A 23,557-nucleotide genomic window follows, 5' to 3' on the forward strand; every position below is an offset into this window, starting at 1 on the left:
TACTCAATACCTCAGCAGCCTGGCATCCCAGTCTGCCACACCTGGCACCCCAGTATCCCAGTGCCCTGGCACCCTAGTGCCTCAGCACCCTAGCACCCCAACAACCAAACATTCCAGTGCCCCTGAGCAGCGGCACCCCAGTACCTCAGTGCCCTGTCACCCCACTATGCCAGCATCCTGGCACTCCAACACCCCAGTCCCCAAGCACACCCCAGTCCCAGCCCCTGGCATCCCATTATTTTGCCACCCCCACACCCCAGTCCCCAAACACCCCACTATCCCAGCCCCTGGCATCCCACTACCCATTATTTTGGCACCCCAATCCTCAAGCATCTCCTATCCCAGCACCTTGGGAACCCAGTACCCCAACATCCTGGCACTCCAATATTCAATACCTTGGCACCCCAGTACCCAGCACATGGCATCCCAGTACTCAATACCTCAGCACCCTGGCATCCCAGTCCCCCACACCCCAGTATGCCAGTGCCTCAGCACCCTGGCACCCCAACAACCGAACATCCCAGTGCCCCTGAGCAGTGGCACCCCAGTACCTCAGTGCCCTATCACCCCACTATCCCAGCATCCTGGCACCCAGCACCCCAGTCCTCAAGCACCCCCTTATCCCATCCTCTGGCCTCCCAGTACTCATTATTTTGGCACCCCAACACCCCAATCTTCAAACATCCCCCTATCCCAGCACCTTGGGAGCCCAGTACCCAATACCTTGGCACTCCAATACCCAGCATCCTGGCACTCAGGATATCAGCAACATGGCATCCCAAGGCTGCTGACACCCCAAAATACTGCTACCCCAGCGCCCCATTATCCCAGGACCCTGGCACCTCAGCAATCCAACACCCCAGTGCCCCAGAGCAGTGGTTCCCCAGTACCTCATTGTTCTGGCACCCCAGCACCCAAACATCCAGGGTACTCATCCCTCAGCACCCCAATACCTCAGCAGCCAAATCCTGCAGTACCTTGGCACCCCAGCACCCAGACACCCGAGGGTACCAGTGTCCCTGTACCCACCCCTGGCACCCCGGCACCCCCATGTCTGTGCCCTCTGCAGAGCCCCTGATGGAGAACGCGGGTTAAGCACGGTCACACCTCTCTCTGCGTGTGTGTGTGTGTCTGTGTCTGTGTGTGTGTGTGTGTGTGTGTGTGTGTCTGTGTGTGTCTGTGTGTGTGTGTGTGTGTGTCTGTGTGTGTGTGTGTGTGTCTGTGTCTGTGTGTGTGTCTGTGTGTGTATGTCTGTGTCTGTGTGTGTGTGTGTGTGTGCGTCTGTGTCTGTGTGTGTGTCTGTGTCTGTGTCTGTGCGTGTATGTCTGTGTGTGTGTCTGTGTGTGTGTGTGTGTCTGTGTGTGTCTGTGTCTGTCTGTGTCTGTCTGTGTGTGTGTGTCTGTGCGTGTATGTCTGTGTCTCTGTGTGTGTGTGTCTGTGTGTCTGTGTGTGTATGTCTGTGTGTGTGTGTCTGTGTCTGTGTCTGTGTCTGTGCGTGTATGTCTGTGTGTGTGTGTGTGTGTGTGTGTGTCTGTCTGTGTGTGTGTCTGTGCGTGTATGTCTGTGTGTGTGTCTGTGTGTGTGTGTCTGTGTCTGTGTTTCTGTGTGTGTCTGCACACCTGGGTACACGCTTGTGTCACGTGTGCCTGCCTGAGGGGGGGGTCACACACATCTGGCAGATACATCTGTGTGTGCACACACGTGTGAGGAGCACACACACATCCCTGGGCTGTGCACACGTGTGTGTCTGTGTGCCTGTGTGTGTTTGTATGTCTGTGTGTGTCTCTTTGTGTGCTGACACACTGATGAGGGGCACACACAGGTCCCTGGGCTGTGCACACGTGTGTCTGTGTGTCTGTGTGTACTGACACGTGTGAGGGGCACACACGCATCCCTTCGCTGTGCACACGTGTGTGTCTGTGTGTTTGTGTGTGTTTGTGTCTGTGTGTGCACACACATGTGAGTGGCATACACATGGGTCCCTGGGCTGTGCACACGTGTGTCTCTGTGTGTGTGTGTGTGGTTTTGTGTGCCTGTGTGTCTGTGTGTGCTGACACACGTGTGCTCCCACGTTCCGCATGTCCCTCCTGCTGTCCCCTGGGACACCCAGGGCCACCCACAGCCCGGTGTGGCCCGGGGGTGTCCGGCTGAGGGTGGGGCTGGCTGTCGGGAGGGGTGCGGGCAGTGGGTTCTGGGCACGGATTAACTCCAGGATTAAAACCGGGAAAATAAGGACGATCCAAGGACAAAATTCCCCGTCTGATTAGGGGGGCATCCAGCCGGGGGGGGAAGTTGGGGTGAGGGGAACAGGGTGAGGGGCACCCTGAGGACATCCTGTTCTGTGTTCAGGGCTTCCTTCTAATCCCTGCCCCCCCTTTGCAATAAAAAGCTGCATCATCCCAGCATGGTTTGTTCCAGCTCTTTTCCCTCTAATTTTGGACCCAAAATCCGGCACGAATGTTTGGATCTAAAAATACTCCCGGGAAGCAGAGCCACGAGTGGGGGTGCGGGGCTCCCAGCTGGCTGGGGCTGGGACACCCAGGAGAGCCCCTCGGGGGCTGGGGAGTCCCCTCTGTTTGGGGGGGGGGGGGGCTGTGGGGTGGGTCAGGAACTCGGGGGGATGGGGAATGTGGGGCTGTGCTGTCAGGGGAGGGGATGGGAGTGGGGTGGGGCTGGGAGGGGATGGCATGGGGATGGAGATGGGAAGAGGAGAGGGATGGGGACAGGGGTGGGGATGGGGACAGGGATGGAATAGAGGGGATGGGGATGGGGATGGGATGGGATGGGATGGGATGGGATAGAGATGATGGGGACAGGGATGGGGATAGGAGAGGGATGGGGATGGGGATGGGGATGGGATGGGATGGGATAGAGATGATGGGGACAGGGATGGGGATAGGAGAGGGATGGAGATGGGGACAGGGGTGGAATAGAGGGGATGGGGACAGGGAATAGAGGGGATCGGAATGGGGATGGGGATGGGGATGGGATGGGATTGGGTTGGGTTGGATTGGACTGGCTGAAATAGAAATGGGGATGAGAACAGGGATGCGATGGGGATTAGGACAGGGATAGGGACAGAGGACAGAGATGGGAATGAGGATGGGTGATATGTGATAAGTGTGAGGATAGAGATGGGGCATAGGGACGGGGATGGGATTGGGATGATGGAGAAGAGGACATGGATAGGGATCAGGATAGGGATGGGAATAAAGAGAGGTATGAAGATGGGGATGGGGAAGAAGCTGGGGAGGGAGAGTGGGATGAGGAGAAAGAAGGGATGGGGACAAGAACAGGGATGAGGAGGGGGATGGAGAGGGGAGTGGGGAGTGGGGACGGGCCGGGACAGGGATGAGGACAGGGTCGGACGTAGGGCTGGGGAGAGAAATGAGCACGAGGCCGGGGCTGGGGCTGGGCAGGGGATCGAGGTCGGATATGGGGCCGGGGGCTGGAGGCGGACATGGGGCTGGTGTAGGACACGGGATGGGTGTGTAGGACATGGGGCTGGTGTAGGACACGGGATGGGTGTGTAGGACATGGGGCTGGTGTAGGATGGGGCCGGGGCTGAGGTGGGAAACGGGAGCGGGGTTGGAGTCAGACATGGGGCCGGGGCTGGGGTCGGAGATGGAGCTGGGGTGGGACACGGGTCGGGGGCTAGTGTCGGACACGAGGCAGGGGTGGGACATGGGGCCGGGGCAGGGGTCGGAAGTGGGGCAGGGGTCGGACACGGGCCCGGGACAGGAGTCGGACATGGGGCAGGGGTCGCACACGGGTTTGGGGCCGGTGTCGCACACGGGTTTGGGGCCGGTGTCGGTGCCGGTGCCGCGGCGCCGGGCGGGTTAAGCCGCGCGCTGCCGCCATTGGCGGAGCGCAGAGCGGCCGCAGCCAATGGGGCCGGGCGGAGCGCACGGGGCCGGCCCCAGACCCCGTCCCGGGGCGGATCGGGGCCGTTCGGCCGCGCTCGGGCCGGGTCGGAACCGTTCGGCTGCGTTCGGGTCAGGCTCGGCTCCGCTCGTCTCAGCTCGGGGAGCATCGGGAAGGTTCGGCTGCGTTCGGGCCGGGCTCGGCTCTGCTCGGCTGAGCTCGGGAAGGTTCGGCCCGGCCCGGTTCGGCCTGGCTTGGTTCTGCGCGGCCCCCTCGACTTTCTTTGGCCTCGCTCGGCTCAGCTCGTCTCGGTTCGGCTTTTCTCGGCTCGGTTCGGCCCCGCTGGGATTCCCGCGGTTCGGCTCCGCTTGACTCGGTTCGATTCGGTTCGTCTGGGCCCGGCCTTGCCCGGCCGCCGCCGCACCGGGCCCGGTAACGCTCCGACCCCATCCCCGGCCCAGGCCCGAGCCCGGCCCCGGTAACGCCCCGGGAGGAAGGGGGGAGGGAGGCAGCGAGCATCCTCCGCCGCTCCGTCCGCAGCACGGCCGGGACCGGGGGCGGGGGGGGATCCAGGCCGGGGGGAGCAGCAGGAGCTCCGGGCCAGACGTGCCCCGGGAGGGCCGTGACAGGGGGGACATGTCGTGACAGTGGAGACAGAGCCACCCCGCACCGTGACCTGGTGGACAGTGACCCTGGGACACCCTGTGACACCAGGAGCAAACCCCCCAAGCCGTGACACTGAGGGAGCACCGGGACACATTCCATGTCGTGACACCGGGGGAGCACCGGAGCACAAAGCCATTCCATGCACAGCTTGGGAGCACAGCTATCCAGGCAGTGACACTGGGTGCACGCCACGGCGCCTGGTGACAGCGCTGTGACACCGAGCACCTCCCACCATGGCGCCAGGGGAGCAGCCAGATGGGCAGGTGCTGTGACACCGGGGGACTCAGTGCCTGGCACGTGCTGTGACACTGGGTGGCCAAACCACCCTGCGCTGTGACTCCTGGGCGAGCCTTGAGCCTGGCATGTGCTGTGACACTGGCAGACCAAAGCCAACCTGGACTGTGACACCAAGTGACCAAGCCTTTGCACCATGACACCTGCTGAACCCTCAGCCTGCCGCCTGCTGTGACACCGTGTGACTGAAAGCCACCCTGTGCAGTGCCACTGGGTGACCAAGCCACCCCACATCATGACACCATGTGACTGAAGCCCCCTCCCACTCCACTCTGCATTGTCCCCATCATGCCACCATCGCGTCAGTGCGTGGCCATGCGCGTCCCCACGGTGCCGCCGTCCCTGCTGCTGGCTCTGTCCCTGCTGTCCCCTGTGCTATGGGGGTCTGCAGCAGGGAGCTGCCCCTCGCGCTGCGTCTGCGCCTCCAACCTGCTGAGCTGCTCGCAGGCCAACCTGAGCACGGTGCCGACGCCTCTGCCGCGCTTCACGGCCGTGCTGGACCTGAGCCACAACAACGTGACGCGGCTGCGCGCGGACTGGGCCCCGGCGCGGCTGCCGCACCTGCACGCGCTGCTGCTGAGCCACAACGGGCTGGCCTTCGTGTCCACCGAGGCCTTCGCCCACGTGCCGCGCCTGCGCCACCTCGACCTGTCCTCCAACCGCCTGCGCACGCTGGACGAGAACCTGTTCAGCGACCTGGGCGAGCTGGAGGTGCTGCTGCTCTACAACAATGAGATCTCCACGGTGGATCGCACGGCCTTCGAGAACCTGGGCCGGCTGCGCAAGCTCTACCTGGGGCAGAACCGCATCGCCCGCTTCCCGCTGGAGCTGCTGCGGGAGGGCACCCGGCTGCCGCAGCTGGCGCTGCTGGACCTGTCGGCCAACCGGCTGCGGGCCGTGCCCGCGGGGGAGCTGCAGGCGCTGCCCGCCTGGCTGCGCGACCGCCTCTACCTGCACAACAACCCCCTGGCCTGCGACTGCCTGCTCTTCCAGCTGCTGGACCGCGGCCGCCGCCGCCACCTCAGCGCCGTGGAGGATTTCCAGGACGAGCTGCGCTGCGTCCTGCCCGGAGCCACGGCTCTCGTCAAGATCCTGGAGCTGGCGGGCAAGCCGCCTCTCAACTGCAGCAAGGCGCGGGAGGCTGTGCTGGAGGCGCACCTCGGGGACAGCGTGACGCTGGGCTGCGACAGCCGCTGGCAGGGCGTGCGCAGCCGGCACTGGGTGACACCGGGCGGGGAGCGGGTGCTGGGGGACGGGGGCAACGGCAGCGTGGTCCTGCTGGCCAACGGCAGCCTGCAGCTGCGGGCGCTGCGCCCTGAGGATGGCGGCACTTACTCCTGCTGGGTGGCCGGGCCCCTCCTCAACGAGACCCTCTACGTGGAGCTGCTGGTGCACAACTTCACCCTGCATGGCCCCCACGACACGCTGAACACGGCCTACACCACTCTGGTGGGCTGCATCCTGAGCGTGGTGCTGGTGCTCATCTACCTGTACCTCACCCCGTGCCGCTGCTGCTGCTGCCGCGGCACCGAGAAGCCGCCGGCGCCGCGCGACGACAGCATCAATTCCTCGGTGCTGAGCACCACCCCCAACCACGCCGGGGGCACCGGGGAGCCCTGCGGGTCCCACGTGGCCTCCGGTGCTGGCACGGGGCAGAACGGCCGGTTCAAGGGCGGGGGGACCCCCCCGGTGCCCGCCCGGCAGGGCCCCAAGGCGCAGAGGAAGGTGTCGGACCCAGACTCGGTGAGTTCCGTCTTCTCCGACACACCCATCGTGGTGTGAGGGGACACTGTGGGGACAGTCCCCAGGGACACCCCGTGTCAGCCACTGCAAGCTGTCCCTGGGCAGGAGGGGTGGCCAGACCCCCAGTGCCGTGTCCCCAGCTTGGGGGGTCACACCGTCACACCCCAGGACTGAGCATCGCTGCCTGCCCCGCCGAGGTCACTGACACCATGGGACAGTGAGGGACAAAGATGGGACACACACTTTGGGGACAGTCTCCCACCGTCACCTGACTCTGGGCGGGAGAGTTGGCCAGACCCCCACCACCATGGCCCCAGCTTTTGGGAGTCCCATCATCACCCCCAGGACTGAGAATTGTCCCACACCCCCACTGGGACCACAAAGGGACCGTGAGGGACACACGGGTGTGAGGAGACACACCATGGGGACAGTCCATCAGGACACCCCTACAGTGTTCCTACTGTCCACCAGGACACCCCTACAGTGTTCCTGCTGCTGCTGTCACCTGTTCCCCATGGACATGCCATGGGCAGAAGGGGTGGCTGCACCCCTGCTGCCATGTCCCCAACTTGGGGGGCAACACCATTGCTCCCCAGAACAGAGCATCACTGCTTGCCCCCACCGAGGTCACTGTGCCACAAGGGACAAAGATGTGACACCATGGGGCAGTCCCCCACTGTCACCTGTCACCGGGCAGGAAGGATGGCCAGACCCCACCACCATGTCCCAGCTTTTGGGGGTTCCACCATCACCCCCAGGACTGAGCATCGTCCCTGGCCCCTGCCGAGATCCCTGAGGGACTGCGAGGGACAGGGGTGTGAGGGGACACTGTGGGGAGTCCCCAGGGACATCCTGTGTCCCCAGTGCCACTGTGAGCTGTCCCCAGGCTGGAGGGGTGGCTGGACCCCCATCACCGTGTCCCCAGCTTTTGGGGACCCCACCACCACCCCCAGGACTGAGCATCATCCCTGGCCCCTGCCAAGGGGGACTGCAGTGGACAAGGGAGTGAGGGGACACACCAAGGGGACAATCTGCTGCTGTGACCTGTCCCTGGGCAGGAGGGATGACAAGACTCCCACCACCGTGTCCCTCGTTTTTGGGGGTCCCACCATTGCCCCTCAGGACTGAGCATCGCTGCTGGCCCTGCCGAGGTCACCACAGGGACACGTCTGTGAGGACAGCGTGGCCACCAACTGCAGGCCATCAGCCCCACCAGGCTCTGGAGGACTGAGGGACAGTGACAGTGACAGCTGTGAGCCCCCAGGAGCGGCAGCACCGGGCAGAACCCCCCTCCTGCAGCCCCCCCGTTCCCCCCGCCCCCCTTGGCATGTGCATGGCCAAGCATGAGTCCCCCGGGGAGCATGTGCCACCCCCATGGGGACACCGGGGCTGTGTCAACCCCCTGGGGCACCCCCAACACCTCCTGACAACCCTTGCAACCCACAGCTGCAAGCAGAGCCCCCTCCCCTGCAGGGGTGGGACCCAGGGGCTCCTGCACCCCAAAAAGGGGGTGCCCCCTCCCATGGGTGCCCATGGGTGTCCCCATGCCAGCCCAGCCTGTGTCCCCTGTGCCCCCAGCCCTGATGTTCCCCCCTGCACTGGGCAATGCCCAGCGATGCCTTGGCCAAAATAAACGTGTTTCCCTCATGCTGTGCAACCTTCACCCTTCTGGGGGGCTCCCAGGGGTGTCCCCCTGCTGGGGTGAGGGTGGGCTGGGGACAGGGTGACACTGCTGGGGGACTCTCCCAGGATGAGGCTGGGTCGGGGGGCCCTGCTGTCCTGCCCACCCCATGTGGGGTGCAGGGGGGTGATGTGGGGGGGGCAGGAGGGGGCACCCCGGTCACCCCAGTATGCCCATCCCAGTGGGACCCCGATCCCGACACGCTGTGCTGGGATGGGGCTCTGAACACCCCCCTATGGCCAGACACTGCTGGGGAACCCCTCCAGGGTGGGGGGCCCTGCTGTCCTGCCCACCCCATCTGGGGTGCAAGGGGGTGATGTGGGGGGCAGGAGGGGGCACCCCAGTCACCCCAGTGTGCCCATCCCAGAGTGACACCAACCCCAACATGCTGTGCTGGGAGGGAGCTCTGAGCACCCCCTATAGCAGCCCCCAGCACTCCAATGACCCCACTGACACCCCTAGCACCTCAATGACCCTTATGGTCCCCCACCTGTCCCCCCAGCACCCCAAAGACCCACTGTGGCCAGCCCCTGCTCACCCCCAGCACTTCAATGACCCCTATGGTCCCCCGCCTGTCCCCCCAGCACCCCAAAGACCCCCCGTGGTCCCCAATACCTCCCCTTTAACCCCCCAGCACCCTAATGACCCTCCACGGTCCCCAGGACCCCCCCTCTGTACTGAGGCACCCCCGAGCAATTCACTGATCTTCCCAGCCCCTTTATGACCCCACAAGTCCCCAAAGACCCTCTGTGGTCCCCTGTACCCTTCTAGCACCCCAATGAACGCCACCTGTCCCTTGAGCACCCCAAAAACCTCCTGTGGTCCCAAGCATGCCCCCATCCATTCACTGAGCCTCCCCAGCACCACAATGACCCCATTTACCAGCATCCCAGAGAACTCCCAGAATCTCAATGACCCCATTTACCAGCATCCCAGAGAACTCCCAGAATCTCAATGACCCCATTGACCATCTCCCAGCCCCTCAGAGACCCTTATGAGCAGGGTCAGCAGCACCCCAAAGATCCCCTATAGTCCCCAGAAAGCCCCCCAGTATCCCAAAGACCCTTATGAGGCCCTGCCCACCCTGCATCACCCCAAAGACCCCCTATCCTCCCCAGTAACCCCAATGACCCCCTCAGCCTCCCAGAGACCCCTATGAACCCCTGCCCAACCCCACAGTCCTCCCAGCACCCCAAAGACCCCCTTTTCTCCTCCACAGCCCCCCCAATCAGCCCCCAGTGCCCCACTGCCACCCCCAACACTCTGAACAACCGCAGTGACCCCTTCCAGCTCCCCAATGACACTCCCCCAGCCCCCCAATAATTCCATTCCCCTGCCCCACTGAGCCTCCCACCCCCAAATCCACAGATCCCCCTTTTCCCCAATCCCCCACCACGCAACTCTTTATTTTTTTTTCCTCTTTGTTTGTTTTTTTTTTTTTTTTTTACAAAAAGAACAAAAACAGCAACAACCGTTTCTTATAAATATCCGCGGCCGACGGGGCCCCGGGAGGTCCGGGGGGGTCCCCAGTGCCGCCCCCCCATCCCGGGGCTGGTTTAGCAGCAAGAGAACAGAACTGAGAGTTTTGAGGTATTTTCTGGAAGTTTGGGATTTTTTCCTTCGTGTTTCCTTGGGATTTTTTCTTTTTTCCCCCGTCATCGGTTTTCTGGCGTTTCCAGGTGGGGAGGACACAGCGGGGGCCCCCGGTGACCCCTCTGTTAATGGGCTTTGGACTGCAGGGGGGACAGGGGACGAGTCAGAGGGGACCTGCAGGGACTCTCCACAGGCTCAGGGGAGCCCCACGGTGTCCCCAGGGGTGGGGGTCCTCAGGGTGTCCCCCAAATGACAGGGTGTCCCTACAGGACAGGGTGTCCCCGCACAGCACAGGGTATCGCTACAGGACAGGGTGTCCCCTCCACAGCCCCACAGGGTGTCCCCCTACAGCACAGGGTGTCCCTGCACAGGATAAGGTGTCCCCCCACAGCACAGGGTGTCCCCTACAGGACAATGTGTCCCCTACAGGATAGGGTGTCCCCTCACAGCACACAGTACCCCTAAAGGACAGGGTGTTGCCCCTAGCACAGGGTGTCCCTCACATGACAGGGTGTTCCCCCACCTTGACAGGGTGTCCCCCCAGAGCTCAGTGTCCCCACAGGACAGGGTGTCCCCCCACAAGACAGGGTGTGCACCACAGGACAGGGTGTCCCCCACAGGACAGGGTGTCCCAGTGCTTTTCCCCCTCCATCCCACAGTGTCCCCCTCAGCACAGGCCATCCCTCAGCGCACAGTGACGCCAATCCCCGTGTCCCCAATCCCTCAGGGGGGTCCCCCAGGCTCTCCACCCCCCAGCCCTACCTTCAGGGCGCTCCTCTTCTCCTCGAACCCCGGGGGCGTCCCCGGCTTCTTCCTGCGGACGGAGCCCCCCGAGCCGGAGCTGCCGGGGCCGGGCGGGCCCGGGGGCCCGGGCAGGCCGGGCGCGGCCTTGCCCTTCAGGGCCCGGCAGTAGGTGGCCGCGTTCTTGCGCTTCTTCACCTCATCCTCGGAGAGCCCCCGGGGCGGCACCCCCAGCCCCAGCCCGGGCGGCAGCGGCGGCGTTTGTGGGTCGCGGGCGGCGGGGGGGGCCCGGCAGGGCTGGCCGGGGGGCGGCCGCCGCACCCGCGGGGTCCCGTTGAGGATGGCGATGGAGGGCGAAGCCGGCGGGGTGAGTTTCGTCTTGCCGGGGGGAGCCAAGCCCTGATTTTTGCCCTTGACGCTGTCCCCCAAACAGGTCCGTTTGTAGGGCGGGCTGCCGGCCCTGGGCGGGGGCTGCCAGGGCCGGGGCTCCGCGTCCCGTGCCCGGGGGGATCTGCTGGCCTTGCCGGGGGGCAGCTTGCTGAAGGAGGGCGAGGGGGTGTTGGCGGGGAGCGGGGAGGTGATGGACTGCGAGCCCCCTCCGCCGCACTCGGGCTGGCTGCAGGCGGCCGCCGCCGGCGGGGACCCCACGGTGTAGGTGAGGCTGGTGGGGAGCCGGCAGCCCCCGGCCGCAGACAGGCTCCGGAGCGGCGGGGAAGGGGCTGCGGGGCCGTAAAGGGGCGCAGCGGGGCTGGGGGGGGCTGCGGGCAGGTGAAGAGGGGGAACGACGGCTGGAGGGATCTTCCTGTGGGAAGGGAGGGGGTGGGTGAGATGGGGAGCCCCCAAAACTGCTCCCAACCATATCCCCCCAGTTCAGGGAAGAGAGGTGAGATGGGACCCCTCCAAATCCCCATTTCCATCCCTCCAGCCCTACACTGTGCTCCCCAATTCAGGTGTGGAAAGGTGAGATGGGACCTCTCCAAATCCCCATTCCTGTCCCTCCAGCCCCACCCTGTCCTCCCCAGTTCAGTTGTAGAAAGGTGAGATGGAACTCCTCCAAATCCCCATTCCAGACCCCTCCAAATCCCCATTCCCATCCCTCCAGCCCCATCCCATGCTCCCCAGTTCAGGTGTGGAAAGGTGAGATGGGAGCCCCCACAAAACCCCATTCCCATCCCTCCAACCAACCCCACCTTATCCTACCCAGTTCAGGTGTGGGAAGGTGAGATAGGACCCCTCCAAATCCCCACTCCCATCCCTCCAGCCCCACCCTGTGCTCCTCAACTCAGGTGTGGAAAGGTGAGATGGGACCCCTCCCACTCCCCATTCTGGACCCCTCCAAATCCCCATTCCCATCCCTCCAACCCCACCTTATCCTCCCCCAGTTCACATGTGGAAAGGTGAGATGGGATCCCTCCAAATCCCCATTCCCATCCCTCCAGCCCCACTTTGTCCTCCCCAATTCAGGTGTGGAAAGGTGAGATGGGAGCCCCCATAAATCCCTACTCCCAGCTCTGCATCCCACCTTGTCCCCCCGAGCTTGGATGGGAAGGGGTGAAACAGGACATCTCCTCAAATCTCCATTACACCCCAATTCAGGTGAGGAGGGGGTGAACAGACACCCCCCAATCTCTGCTCTCAGTACTGCATCCCCATTTTGTCTTTTCCCAGTTTGGGTGAGAAGGTGATGAAATGGGACCACTGAAGTCCCCACTCCCATCTTTGTCCCCCAATCCTTCCTAATTCAGGTAGGGAGGGGGTCCCAAATCCCCGCTCACATCCCTCCATCCCCACCTTATCCTCCTCAGTTTGGATCAGAATGGGGTGAAATGAGCCCCCCTCATTTCCCACTCAAATCCCTGCACCCCCACCTTACCCTGCTCACTTTGAATGAGGGGGGGTACAACAAACCTCCCCAGATCCCCTCTCCCTTCCTCCCCCTCAATCCCAACACCATGCTGGGACCCTGGGGACCCCAAAGTCCAGGCCTGGTCCCCTGGGCCCCCCTCACCTCCACCTGTGTGCGCTGAGGTGCTGCTCCAGCATGGAGCCCAGCGCGGCGCAGAACCGGTCCAGCCGCCGGTCGAACACGTAACAGCCCGGGGTCACCAGGCGGCTGCCAAAGGTGCAGAACTGGGGGGGCACCGTGCCAGGGTCACTGCAGCCCCCCCCACAACCCTGCCTCAACCACCCACCTGGCACAGAGCCGGGAACAGGACACGGGGATGGGTCATGGGGGGAGCTGGGGGTCCCTGCCCCGGCCTGGTCACTGGTGGAGGTGGGAGTCCCAGCCCCACTCTGGGGTCTCACATGGATGGGTTGCTGATGGATTTGGAGGTCCCTGCCCCACCCTGGGGTCTCACCCCCACTCTGGGGTCTGACATGGATGGGTCCCTGGTGGAGTTGGGGGGTCCCTGCCTTACTCTGGGGTCTGACATAGATGGGCTGCTGGTGGATTTGGGGGTCTCTGCCCCACTCTGGGTTCCCACATGGATGGGTTGCTGGTGGGGCTGGGGGTCCCTGCACCATTCTGGGGGTCCCTGCCCTGCTCTGGGGTCTCACATGGATGGGTCACTGATGGATTTGGGGGTCCCTGTCCAGCTCTGGGGTCTCACATGGATGGGTCACTGGTGGATTTGGGGGTCCCTGCCCCACTCTGGGGTCTGACATGGATCACTGGTGGAGCTGGGGGTCCCTGCCCTGCTCTGGGGTCTGAAATGGGTGGGCTGCTGGTGGAGTTGGGGGTCCCTGCCCCAATCTGGGGTCTCACATGGATGGGTCACTGGTGGATTTGGGGGTCCCTGTCCCACTGTGGGGTCTCACCCCACTCTGGGGTCTGACATGGATGGGTCACTGGTGGAGTTGGGGGTTCCTGCACCACTCTGGGGTCCCTGCCCTGCTCTGGGGTCCCACATGGATCGGTTGCTGGTGGATTTGGGGGTCCCTGTCCTGCTCTGGGATCTCACATGGATGGGTCACTGGTGGAGTTGGGGGTCTCATCTCACTCTGGGGTCTCAGATGGATGGGTTGCTGGTGGATTTGGGGGTTCCTGCCCCACTCTGGGGTCCCACATGGATGGATCACTGGTGGCTTTGGGGGTCCCTGCACGACACTGGGGTCTCACATGGATGGGTTGCAGGTGGATTTGGGGATCCCTGCCCCACTCTGGTCACTGGTGGCTTTGGGGGTCCCTGCCCTGTTGTGGGGTCCCCTCACTCACCGCCTGAGGCCGGGGTGGGCGCAGGGGGGCCCGGGGGGGCTCCTCAGCCCCCTCCTCCTCGCTCTCCTCGCTGGACACGCGGCTGCCCCCCTTGGGCAGGGGCAGGGGCAGGGGGAGGCCTCCTGTGCCCCCCTCCCCAGAGGTGGCTGGAGCATCCTCAGGGTCACTGGCAGAGGAAAGGCGGGCCCTGCACCAGAGAGAGGAAGAGAGGAACTTTTGGGGTGCCTGATACTGGGGGGGTCACTGTGAGACAATATACAGCCCCCCTAAATCCCCACTCCCAGTCCCTACAATGTGCCCCCCAATCCAGGTGGGGAGAGATGGGACCCCCCCACCCCAAATCTCCGCTTCCATCCACTTCCCCTCCCATTTCAGGTGCAGAGGGGCCAAGACTGGACCCCACAATTCTGCACTCACATTCCTGCTGCCCTGCCACACCCCCAGTGCCGGGGGGGAAGGTGAGATGGGAACCCCAAAACCCAGCTCCCAGCCACATCTTGCCCTAATTCAGGTGGTGAGGGGGTGAGACAGGACCCCCGAAATCGGTGCTCCCATCCACATCCCCCCCAAATTCAGCTGATGAACAGGACCCCCCCCAAAACCCAGCTCCAAACCACATCCCCCAAATTCAGCTGGTGAGACACAACCCCTCCAATCCCAGCTCCCACCAACATCTCTCCAGTTCAGGTGGTGAGACAGAACCCCCTAAATCCCTACTCCCATCCACATCCCCCCACATTCAGCTGGTGAGACACATCCCCCCCAAATCCTTGCTCCCATCCACATCCCCCAAATTCAGCTGATGAGATGGGACCCCCCAAATCCCTGCTCCCATTCACATATCCCCCAAATTTTTGCTCCCATCCACATTCCCCTAATTCAGCCGCTGAGATAGGACCCCCCCAAATCCCTGCTCCCATCCACATCCCCCCAGTTCAAGTTGGGAGGGGGTGACATGGAACCCCCCACAAATCCCCACTCCCATTCCTGCCCTTTCCATGCATCCCCCCCAATTCAGGTGGGGAAAGCTGAGAGGAGACCCCTCCCCAAACCCATGGGGCACTCACCTGGGGGGGTGCAAGCAGTGGGGCAGCCTGGCTCGGCAGGGAGGGGTATTGGGGGGCTGCAGCAGTGAGGGGGGGTCCTGCAGGGCAGGGTGCAGTGGCTCCTTCTCAGGGGGGCTCCTGTCCTTTGGGGGGTCCCCTCGGCGGGTGCTGGCCTTGAGCTCGGCCACCAGCACATCGAAATCCTTGGCCCGACCCTGCACCTCCCGCCGCTGGTGCACCGAGTGGATCTGGGGGAGAGACAGCAGGGAGGGGGCTCAGGACCCCCCAAAACACCCAGGCTGGGATATTGGGGTGTCCCCTCCCCGTTTCCCACTACCTTGCAGGTCAGCAGGCGGGTGCAGAGCTTGTTGGTGTCGGGGTTCCGCACCCCACACTGCCGGTTCAGGTCACACTCCTTACCTGGGGGGACACGGAGGCACAGGGTGCTGGGGAGTGCTGGGGGGGCACCCCAACACCCCCCACTGGGGCTGGGCATGGAGCAGCCACTCCTCGGAGCAGCGGACACAGCCCTGAGAGGTTCTGAAGGGGTAGGGACTCACCGTGTGCTGCTCCCTCCCCTTTTTGCTCCTCTGCAGGATGAGGCCCCCCCTATTTTGCCCCTTCTCTGGAGTGACCCCTGATTTTCACCTAGGTCCTGCTGATGGCATTGCCATCACCTGGGAGAGTCTGTGGGCACAGCAGCAATTGGCTCTGGGATTTTGGGGGCAGGGGGGAATGTTTGACTCCCATGTTTTGGGGAATGTGTCCAACACTCATCTTTTGGGGTGACATACGTCCAAACCCCATATCTTGGGGGGCACACATCCAAACTCCATATTATGGGGTGGCACACACATTTGAAACACATATTTTGGGGTGATACACATTTGACCCCCATATTTGGGAGGGGGCATGTGTTATACCCCCATATTTTGGGAGGGACCACACATCTGGCCCCCATATTTTGGGGGGATATGGGTTCAGCCTCCATATTTTTGGGGTTACACATTTCCAAACCCCTGTTTTGGGGTGACACATGCCCAATCCCCATATTTTTGTGGGGGACATGAATTAAACCCCCACATTTTCAGAGGATACACATTTGACCCCTATATTTTCAGGGGACACATATTTCACCCATGTATTTTGGGGGGGAACATGTGTTTAACCCCCATATCTTGGGGGAACCACACATTTACCACCCATATTTTGGGGTGACATATTTGACCCCCATATTTTGGAGGGATACACATCCAAACCCCATATTTTTGGAGGGACATATATTCAACCCCTCTGTTCTGAAGGACACGTATTCAACCCCCCATATTTTGGGGGGAATGCACATTTGACCCCCATATTTTTGAGGGTCACATATCCAATTCTCACATTTTTGTGGGGGACACAACTTCAACCCCCATATTGTGGGGGGAACATGTGTTCAACCCCCATATCTTGGGGGACCACACATTTAACACCCATATTTCGGGGTGATGCATTTGACCCCCACACACATCCAAACCCCATATTTTTGGGGTGATATATATTGAACCCCTCTATTCTGGAGGACACGTATTCAAATCCCATATTTTGGGGGGAACGCACATTTGACCCCTATATTTTTAGGGGGGGTCACATATCCAATTCTCATGTTTTTGTGGGGGACACAAGTTCAACCCCCATATTGTGGAGGGAACATGTGTTTAACCCCCATATCTTGGGGGACCACGCATTTACCACCCATATTTTGGGGTGACACCTTTGACCCCCATATTGTGGAGGGATACACATCCAAACCCCATATTTTTGGAGGGACATATATTCAACCCCTCTGTTCTGGAGAACATGTATTCAACCCCCCATATTTTGGGGGGAATGCACATTTGACCCCCATATTTTTGGGGGTCACATATCCAATTCTCACATTTTTGTGGGGGACACAACTTCAACCCCCATATTGTGGGGGGACCCCATATCTTGGGGGACCACACATTTACCACCCATATTTTGGGGTGACACCTTTGACCCCCATACACATGCAAACCCCATATTTTGGGGGGAATGAAGATTTGACCCCTATATTTTTGGGGAGAAATATATTCAACCCCTCTATTCTGGAGAACATGTATTTAACCCACATATTTTGGGGGGAATGCACATTTGACCCCCGTATTTTGGGGGCATGTGTTCCACCTCCATATTGTTATGTGGGACATGTTTGACCCCCATTTTTGGAGGAATTTGGGGATCCAAACCGAGCTGTGCCCATTCCTTGGGATCAGCCAAGTGGGGACCCTACACCTACAGGATGACCACAACTGGGGGGAGGGCAGGGACCCCCCAACAACCCTCCAGAGGAGAGGGGGGAGCCACTCCCCTGGTACCTACCCCAGTGCTAGACATGGCCCATACTGGGCCCCAGGAATTCCCGCTGGGATCATCCGCCCCCCCCCATGGCCGGCAAGGAAAGGGGGGACTCACGCGCCAGCTTCCTGTGGGACCTGGGGGGCGCTTTGGGGGCCCCCACATCCTTGTCCCCCGGAGCAGGGACGCTCTCCGGCATGGCCGAATCCCCCCCGACCCCGGCGGGCACCGGGGGCTCTTTGGGCACCGCGGCAGCCGCGGCTTTCCCCAGGGATTCCTTGGAGTTGGTGGGGACGGCTTTGGGGGGCACCTTGATCCCGTGCCCGTCCGGTTTGGGAATGCTGGGGATCTTCTCCAGGTTCACCACGGGCACAAACAAGCTGTGGAGAGAGAGTTGTGGGGAGGAGGGGGGTGGCATCAAAGTGACCCCACAAGGGCATTGCTGTCGCCTGTGCCGGCGCTCACCAGAGGTTGTTGTCCTTGTCCGTGTGCTCAGGGAGGGGCTGGGCTCTCCCTCGGCCACCAGGGAGCTTCTCCTGCAGGGCTTTGGCTGCTCCGGGCGTCCTGGCGGGCACCGGCTGCCCGTTCACGGCCACGTGGCACGCGGTGGCACGGGCATAGAGCTTGCTGAGAGGGCCGTGCCGGCGTTCTGCCACAGGGATGGGAGGGGATGGGATCCATGGGATGGGATGGAAAGGGATCCATGGGATGGGATCCATGGGATGGGATGGGGTGGGATTGGGATGGGATCCATGGGATAGGATCCATGGGATGGGATGGCATGGCATGGGATCCATGGGATGGGATGGGGTGAGATGGGATCCATGGGATGGGGTGGAATCCATGGGATGGGGTGGGGTGGGATGGGATCCATGGCATGGGGTGGGATCCATGGAATGGGATCCATGGGATGGGATGGGGTGGGATCCATGGGATGGGATTGGGATGGGATCCATGGGATGGGGTGGTATGGGATGAAATCCATGGGATGGGGTGGGATGGGATGAAATCCATGGGATGGGATGGCATGGCATGGGATCCATGGGATGGGGTGGGATGGATCCATGGGGTGGGTGGGGTGGGATGGGATCCATGAGATGGGGTGGGATGGGATGGGATGAGATGGGATGGGATGGGATCCATGGGATGGGATGGGATGGGATCCATGGGATGCGGTGGGATGGGATCCATGACATGGGATGGGGTGGCATGGGATGGGATCCATGGCATGGGATGGGATCCATGGGATGTGATCCATGGGATAGGATGGGATGGGATCCATGGGATGGCATGGCATGGCATGAAATGGGATAACCCCACTGTTAGCCCACACCAGAGCTCACACTGCTGTGAGCCCCCTCCCTGTCCCTGTACCCCCCCAGCCAGCCCTGGTGGCACTCCCAGTGCTGTTCCCAGCACCACGGGGTGGAACAGCCATTCCCCAAACTCCCTGGCTCACCACAGTGCTTCTGGAAGGCCTGGGGCTTCACCACCTGGCTGCAGTGGTTGCACACCACCAGGTAGAACTCGTCGTGCGCAGGGCAGTGCCCGAAGATGTCCATGTCTGTGGGGAGAGCTCAGTGAGCTGGCACACACCTGCTGCTGCTGGAAGCACTGCAGACAAGGATCCCAGCTCACACAGCCCCAAAATGCTGGGTTTCACCCCAGAGAGGAGCTCACCTTCCTTAATCAGGGTCATGGTGTCCAGTTTCTTGCTGCCATTCTTGCCATTCTCCTCCAGCTCTGACCCTGATCCTGCCAGAGACAAAATCCTGTCAGTGGCTGGCACACGGACGGTCCCGGTGCTCCCACACAGGGGTGGTGCTGGCATCCCTGCTCCTGGAACAATTAAACCAGACAAAATTAGCTCAGAGAGACAGAGCGTCCTGTGAGTGACGTCGCCCTGTGGTGTGTCACCATCTCCAGGGTCCCCATCCTGACAGCCCAGGGCCAGCAGGATGTTCCTGGGGACATCCCAGTATGGGATGTGACATTCCTAGGATGTGACATCCCTGGGATGGAACGTCCCTGAGGACACCCTGGTGCTGGGATGGGACATCCCTGGGGACAGCCCCATCCCTGAGGAAACCCCAGTGTGGCACATGGCACCCCTGGGAACATCCTGGTCCCAGGATGTGACACTCTGGGGTCACCTTGGTTCCCAGACAGTCGTGGCCCCACTGGCTGTGCCTGGGCTCTGTTCTGGGGGGCACTGGTGGCCACTGAGCCAGTGGCAATGGTGACCCGGCCAACTGTGCCAAACTGGGTGCCAAGTCCATCCCCAGTCCTGCCTGGCCATGCCATACTGGGTGCCCAGTATCATCCAGCTGTGCCATACTGGGTGCTCAGTGCCATCTAGCTATGCCATACTGGGTAACCAGCCCTGCCTGCCTGGCCATGCCATAATGGGCGCCCAGTGCCATCTAGCTGTGCCATACTGGGCACCCAGACCCATTCAGATGCACCATGACTGGTGCCCAGCCAGTCCCAGTGCTGAGAGCTCACTGGGACACTGCCAGTAAGAAGCACCTGGCTCCCAGTGTGCCCTGCCCAGTTCCCAGAGCAGGATATCCCAGTGCCCAGCATGTGATGCCCAGTGCCCACCTGGGGCTCCCAGTACCTCCTGTCTGGTCTGGAGTAATGATGGCAACTAATTCCCAGTCCAGGCTCTGCAGTTACTGCTCTGCTCCCACCAGTGCCCACTGGACTCCACTGGAATCCAGGATGGGGCACCCAGCAACGGGTACAGGGCTCCCAGTGGGCTGCCTGGTGCCACATTGGTGCCCAGTTCATATTGCAGAGATCCTGCTGCCCAGTTCCTGAATCCCAGCGCCCAGCGTGGCTCCCTAGTGCCCAGTTCCTGGTGCCCAGTGTACAGTGCAAGGTTCCTAATGTTTGGGCAACTTTGGTAGGATGCCCCATGCCAGTTCTCAATGCTGGGTGCCCAGTACAGGATGCCCTGTGCCCAGTGCTGAGTGCCCAGCTCCTGGTACCAGGTGCCACGTCTGGCTGTGCAGTGCCAGGTTCCCAGTCCCAGTTCCTGGTACCAGATGCCCAGTGCTGGATGCCACATTCCCAGTGTAGGAAGTGCCCATTCCCAGTTCCCAAAGCTCAGTGCTGGGTGCCAGGTCTAGATGCCCAGTGTAAGGTTCCCAGTGACCAGTTCCTGGTGCCAGGTACCAATTGCAGGATATCCTATTCCCACTGTCTGGTGCCCAGGGCTGGGTGCCCCATTCCTGTTTCTGCATGTTCTGGTGGAGGATGCCACATTCCCAGTGCAGGGTGCCCATTCCCAGTGCCAGGATCCCAGTGAAGGGTGCCACATTCCCAGTGTGTGGTCACCAGTGCTGGGTGCCCAGTTCCCAGTGCTGGCTGTCAGATCTGGATCCCAGTAACAGATCCCAGGTGCCCAGGACAAGGTGCCCCATTCCCCGTGCCAGGATCCCACTGCAGGGTGCCCATTCCCAGTGCCAGGATCCCACTGCAGGGTGCCCATTCCCAGTGCCAGGATCCCACTGCAGGGTGCCCATTCCCATTGCAGGGTGCCCATTCCCAGTGTCTGGTGCCCACTGCAGGGTGCCCATTCCCAGTACCAGTTTCCCACTACAAGGTTCCCATTCCCAGTGCCAGTTTCCCAGTGCAGGGTGCCCATTCCCAGTGCCAGTTTCCCAGTACAAGGTGCCCATTTCCAGTGCCATGATCCCAGTACAAGGTGCCCATTCCCAGTGCCAGTTTCCCAGTACAAGGTGCCCATTTCCAGTGCCACGATCCCAGTACAAGGTGCCCATTCCCAGTGCCAGGTTCCCAGTGCAGGGTGCCCATTCCCAGTGCAAGGTGCCCATTCCCATTGCAGGGTGCCCATTCCCAGTGTCTGGTTCCCAGTGCAGGGTGCCCATTCCCAGTGCAGGGTGCCCATTCCCAGTGCCAGGATCCCACTGCAGGGTGCCCATTCCCAGTGTCTGGTTCCCAGTGCAGGGTGCCCATTCCCAGTGCCAGTTTCCCATTGCAAGGTGCCCATTCCCACTGTCTGATTCCCAGTGCAGGGTGCCAGGTCTGGCTGCCCTGTTCCCAGTGCCAGGTGCTGGTACAGGATGCTTCATTCCAGGTGTCCAGTTCCCAGTGCCAGGAACATCCTAGGACATGCCAGGACAACCTGCACCACAAACTGGGCACTGGGAATCCTGCCCTGGGCACCCAGACCCGGCACCCTCTGCTGTGCGCCCAGCTCCCGGTACTGGAGGTCAGGCTGGCAGGTCTTCATGCCCAGTACCGGGTTCCCAGTGCCCCGTTTCCCACTGTCCAGCGTAGGATGCCCCGTTCCCGGTGCTCCGTTCCCAGAGCAGAACGAGCCGGTGCAGAACCCGCTCCTCTCGGTTCCCAGCACCCGGTGGAGGATGCTCCGATGGCGGTTCCCAGCGCAGGATGCCCCGTTCCCATTGCCCGGTGCGGGATGCCCTGCTGCCGCTTCCCGGTGCCGGACTCCCCTCTCCCGGTGCCGTTGCCCGCCCGCCGCGCGGCGGCGCTCGGACCGGGGGTCGGCGGGCGCGGCCCCGGTCGCGAAGCCCCCCCCGCCGCCGCCGCCCTCACCGGTGTCGGCGGGCGGCCCGGCCCGCTCCAGCCAGGCGCTCCAGCTCTGCCCCGCGAACTCGTCCAGGCCAGGCACCGGCCGCCGCTCCGCCGCCATCGCCGCCGCCGCCGCCGCGGCACCGCCGCCCCCCCCGCGCCGCCCCCGCCCCGCGCATGCGCCGCGCGCCCCGCCCGCCCCGCGGCACCACGGGCACGGTAGTCCCGGAGCGACCCCCGCCCGGCCCGACCCCGGCTGCCGACCGGCTGTACCCCCCCGAGCTGGGACACCCGGTACCGGCACTGCCGGGGGTCCCCAGTGAGCCCTGTGCCAGGCTGGGGTCTGCTGTTATCCCAGCACGGGGATGGGGTACCCGGGATCCCTGTACGGGGATGGGGGTACCCGGTAACCCTACACGGGGATGGGGGTACCCGGTGTCCTTATAACAGGTTAGGGGCACCCGGTGTCCCTGTACGGGGATGGGGGTACCCGGTATCCCTATAACAGGTTGGGGGTACCCGGTATCCCTATAGCAGGTTAGGGCACTCAGTATCCCTATAACAGGTTAGGGGCACTCGTTATCCCTATACTCAGTTGGAGTTCCCTCTTGTCAACATACCAGACCCAAAACTCCAGTTATTCCTATAAGGGGCTGGGGTCTCCTGTTATCCCTGTATGGGGATGGGGGTGGGGGATGTATGGGGATGGGTGTACCCTGTATCCCTGTAACAGGTTATGGGCACTCAGCATCCCTGTAACAGATTAGGGGCACTCAGCATCCCTATACTCAATTGGGGTTCCCTGTTATCCCCATACCAGACCCAGAATCCCATTTACTCCCTTAAGGGGCTGGAGTTTCCTGTCACCCCTGTACGGGGATGGGGTTTCCTGGTATCTCTATAACGTGCTGGGGGTAGCTGGTATCCCTCTAACAGGTTAGGGGCACTCAGTATCCCTATAACAGGTTGGAGTTCCCTGTTGTCCCCATATCAGACCCAGAACCCCAGTTACTCCTATAAGGGGCTGGGGTCTCCTGTTATCCCTGTATGGGGATGGGGGTACCTGGTGCCCCTGTAACAGGCTGGGGAACTCAGTCTCCCTATAAGAGGTTGGGGTTCCCTGTTATCCCCACACCACACCCAGAACCCAGAACCCCAGATATTCCTATAAGGGGCTGGGGTCTGGTATGGTTATTTCTATACTGGCCTCTGAGCCCAGAGTATTGTGATACAAGGCTGAGATTCCAGGTTATTCCTGTGTGGGGGTGGGGACCCCTGTTATGCCTGTACCAGCCTGGGATCCCCCATTATCCTTCCACTGGTCTGGGGTTCCCTATTATCCCTATCTGGACCTGGGACTCCTTGCCATTATTCCCATACCAGGCTGGGGGTCCAGATGATCCCTATACAGGACTGGTGCTCCCGATGTTATCCCAATACTGGGCTGGGGTCCCTGATTGTCCCTATACTAGAGTGGTGCTCCCAGTGTTATCCCAATACCAGACTGGGGCTCCTGATTGTCCCTATACTGGACTGGGGTTCCTGATTATCCCTATACTGAAGTGGTGCTCCCACTTTTATCCCAATATTGGACTGGTGCTCACAATATTATCCCAATACTGGACTGGGGTTTCTGATTATCCTTTTACTGGACTAGGGTTCCTGATTATTCCTATACAGGACTGGTGCTCCCAATATTATCCCAACACTGGACTGGGGTTCCTGATTGTCCCTATACTGGACTGGTGCTCCCAATATTATCCCAATACCAGACTGGATTTCCTAATT

General features: G+C 61.8%; 2 protein-coding genes across 2 annotated transcripts; one reads left to right on the forward strand and one right to left on the reverse strand.

The window, feature by feature from the left end:
- Positions 1 to 4,475: 4,475 nt before the first annotated feature.
- Positions 4,476 to 8,213, forward strand: AMIGO1 (adhesion molecule with Ig like domain 1). The gene has a single exon (XM_059487993.1). It carries the CDS (start codon positions 5,113 to 5,115, stop codon positions 6,604 to 6,606), a length of 1,494 nt encoding a protein of 497 aa, XP_059343976.1. The 5' UTR covers positions 4,476 to 5,112; the 3' UTR covers positions 6,607 to 8,213.
- A 1,438-nt stretch (positions 8,214 to 9,651) lies between these two features.
- Positions 9,652 to 21,914, reverse strand: ATXN7L2 (ataxin 7 like 2). The gene is made up of 11 exons (XM_059487858.1): positions 21,794 to 21,914; positions 18,887 to 18,961; positions 18,666 to 18,770; positions 17,672 to 17,855; positions 17,324 to 17,586; positions 15,183 to 15,265; positions 14,867 to 15,093; positions 13,800 to 13,986; positions 12,591 to 12,712; positions 10,604 to 11,384; positions 9,652 to 9,981 (listed from the first exon to the last, which is right to left on the reverse strand). The coding sequence occupies exons 1-11, from the start codon at positions 21,888 to 21,890 to the stop codon at positions 9,967 to 9,969; spliced, it is 2,139 nt and encodes a 712-aa protein (XP_059343841.1). The 5' UTR covers positions 21,891 to 21,914; the 3' UTR covers positions 9,652 to 9,966.
- Between the last annotated feature and the right edge of the window lie 1,643 nt (positions 21,915 to 23,557).

The sequence above is a fragment of the Ammospiza nelsoni genome, chromosome 23 (assembly GCF_027579445.1).
Source record: "Ammospiza nelsoni isolate bAmmNel1 chromosome 23, bAmmNel1.pri, whole genome shotgun sequence".
In the NCBI taxonomy this organism is placed as follows: Eukaryota; Metazoa; Chordata; class Aves; order Passeriformes; family Passerellidae; genus Ammospiza; species Ammospiza nelsoni.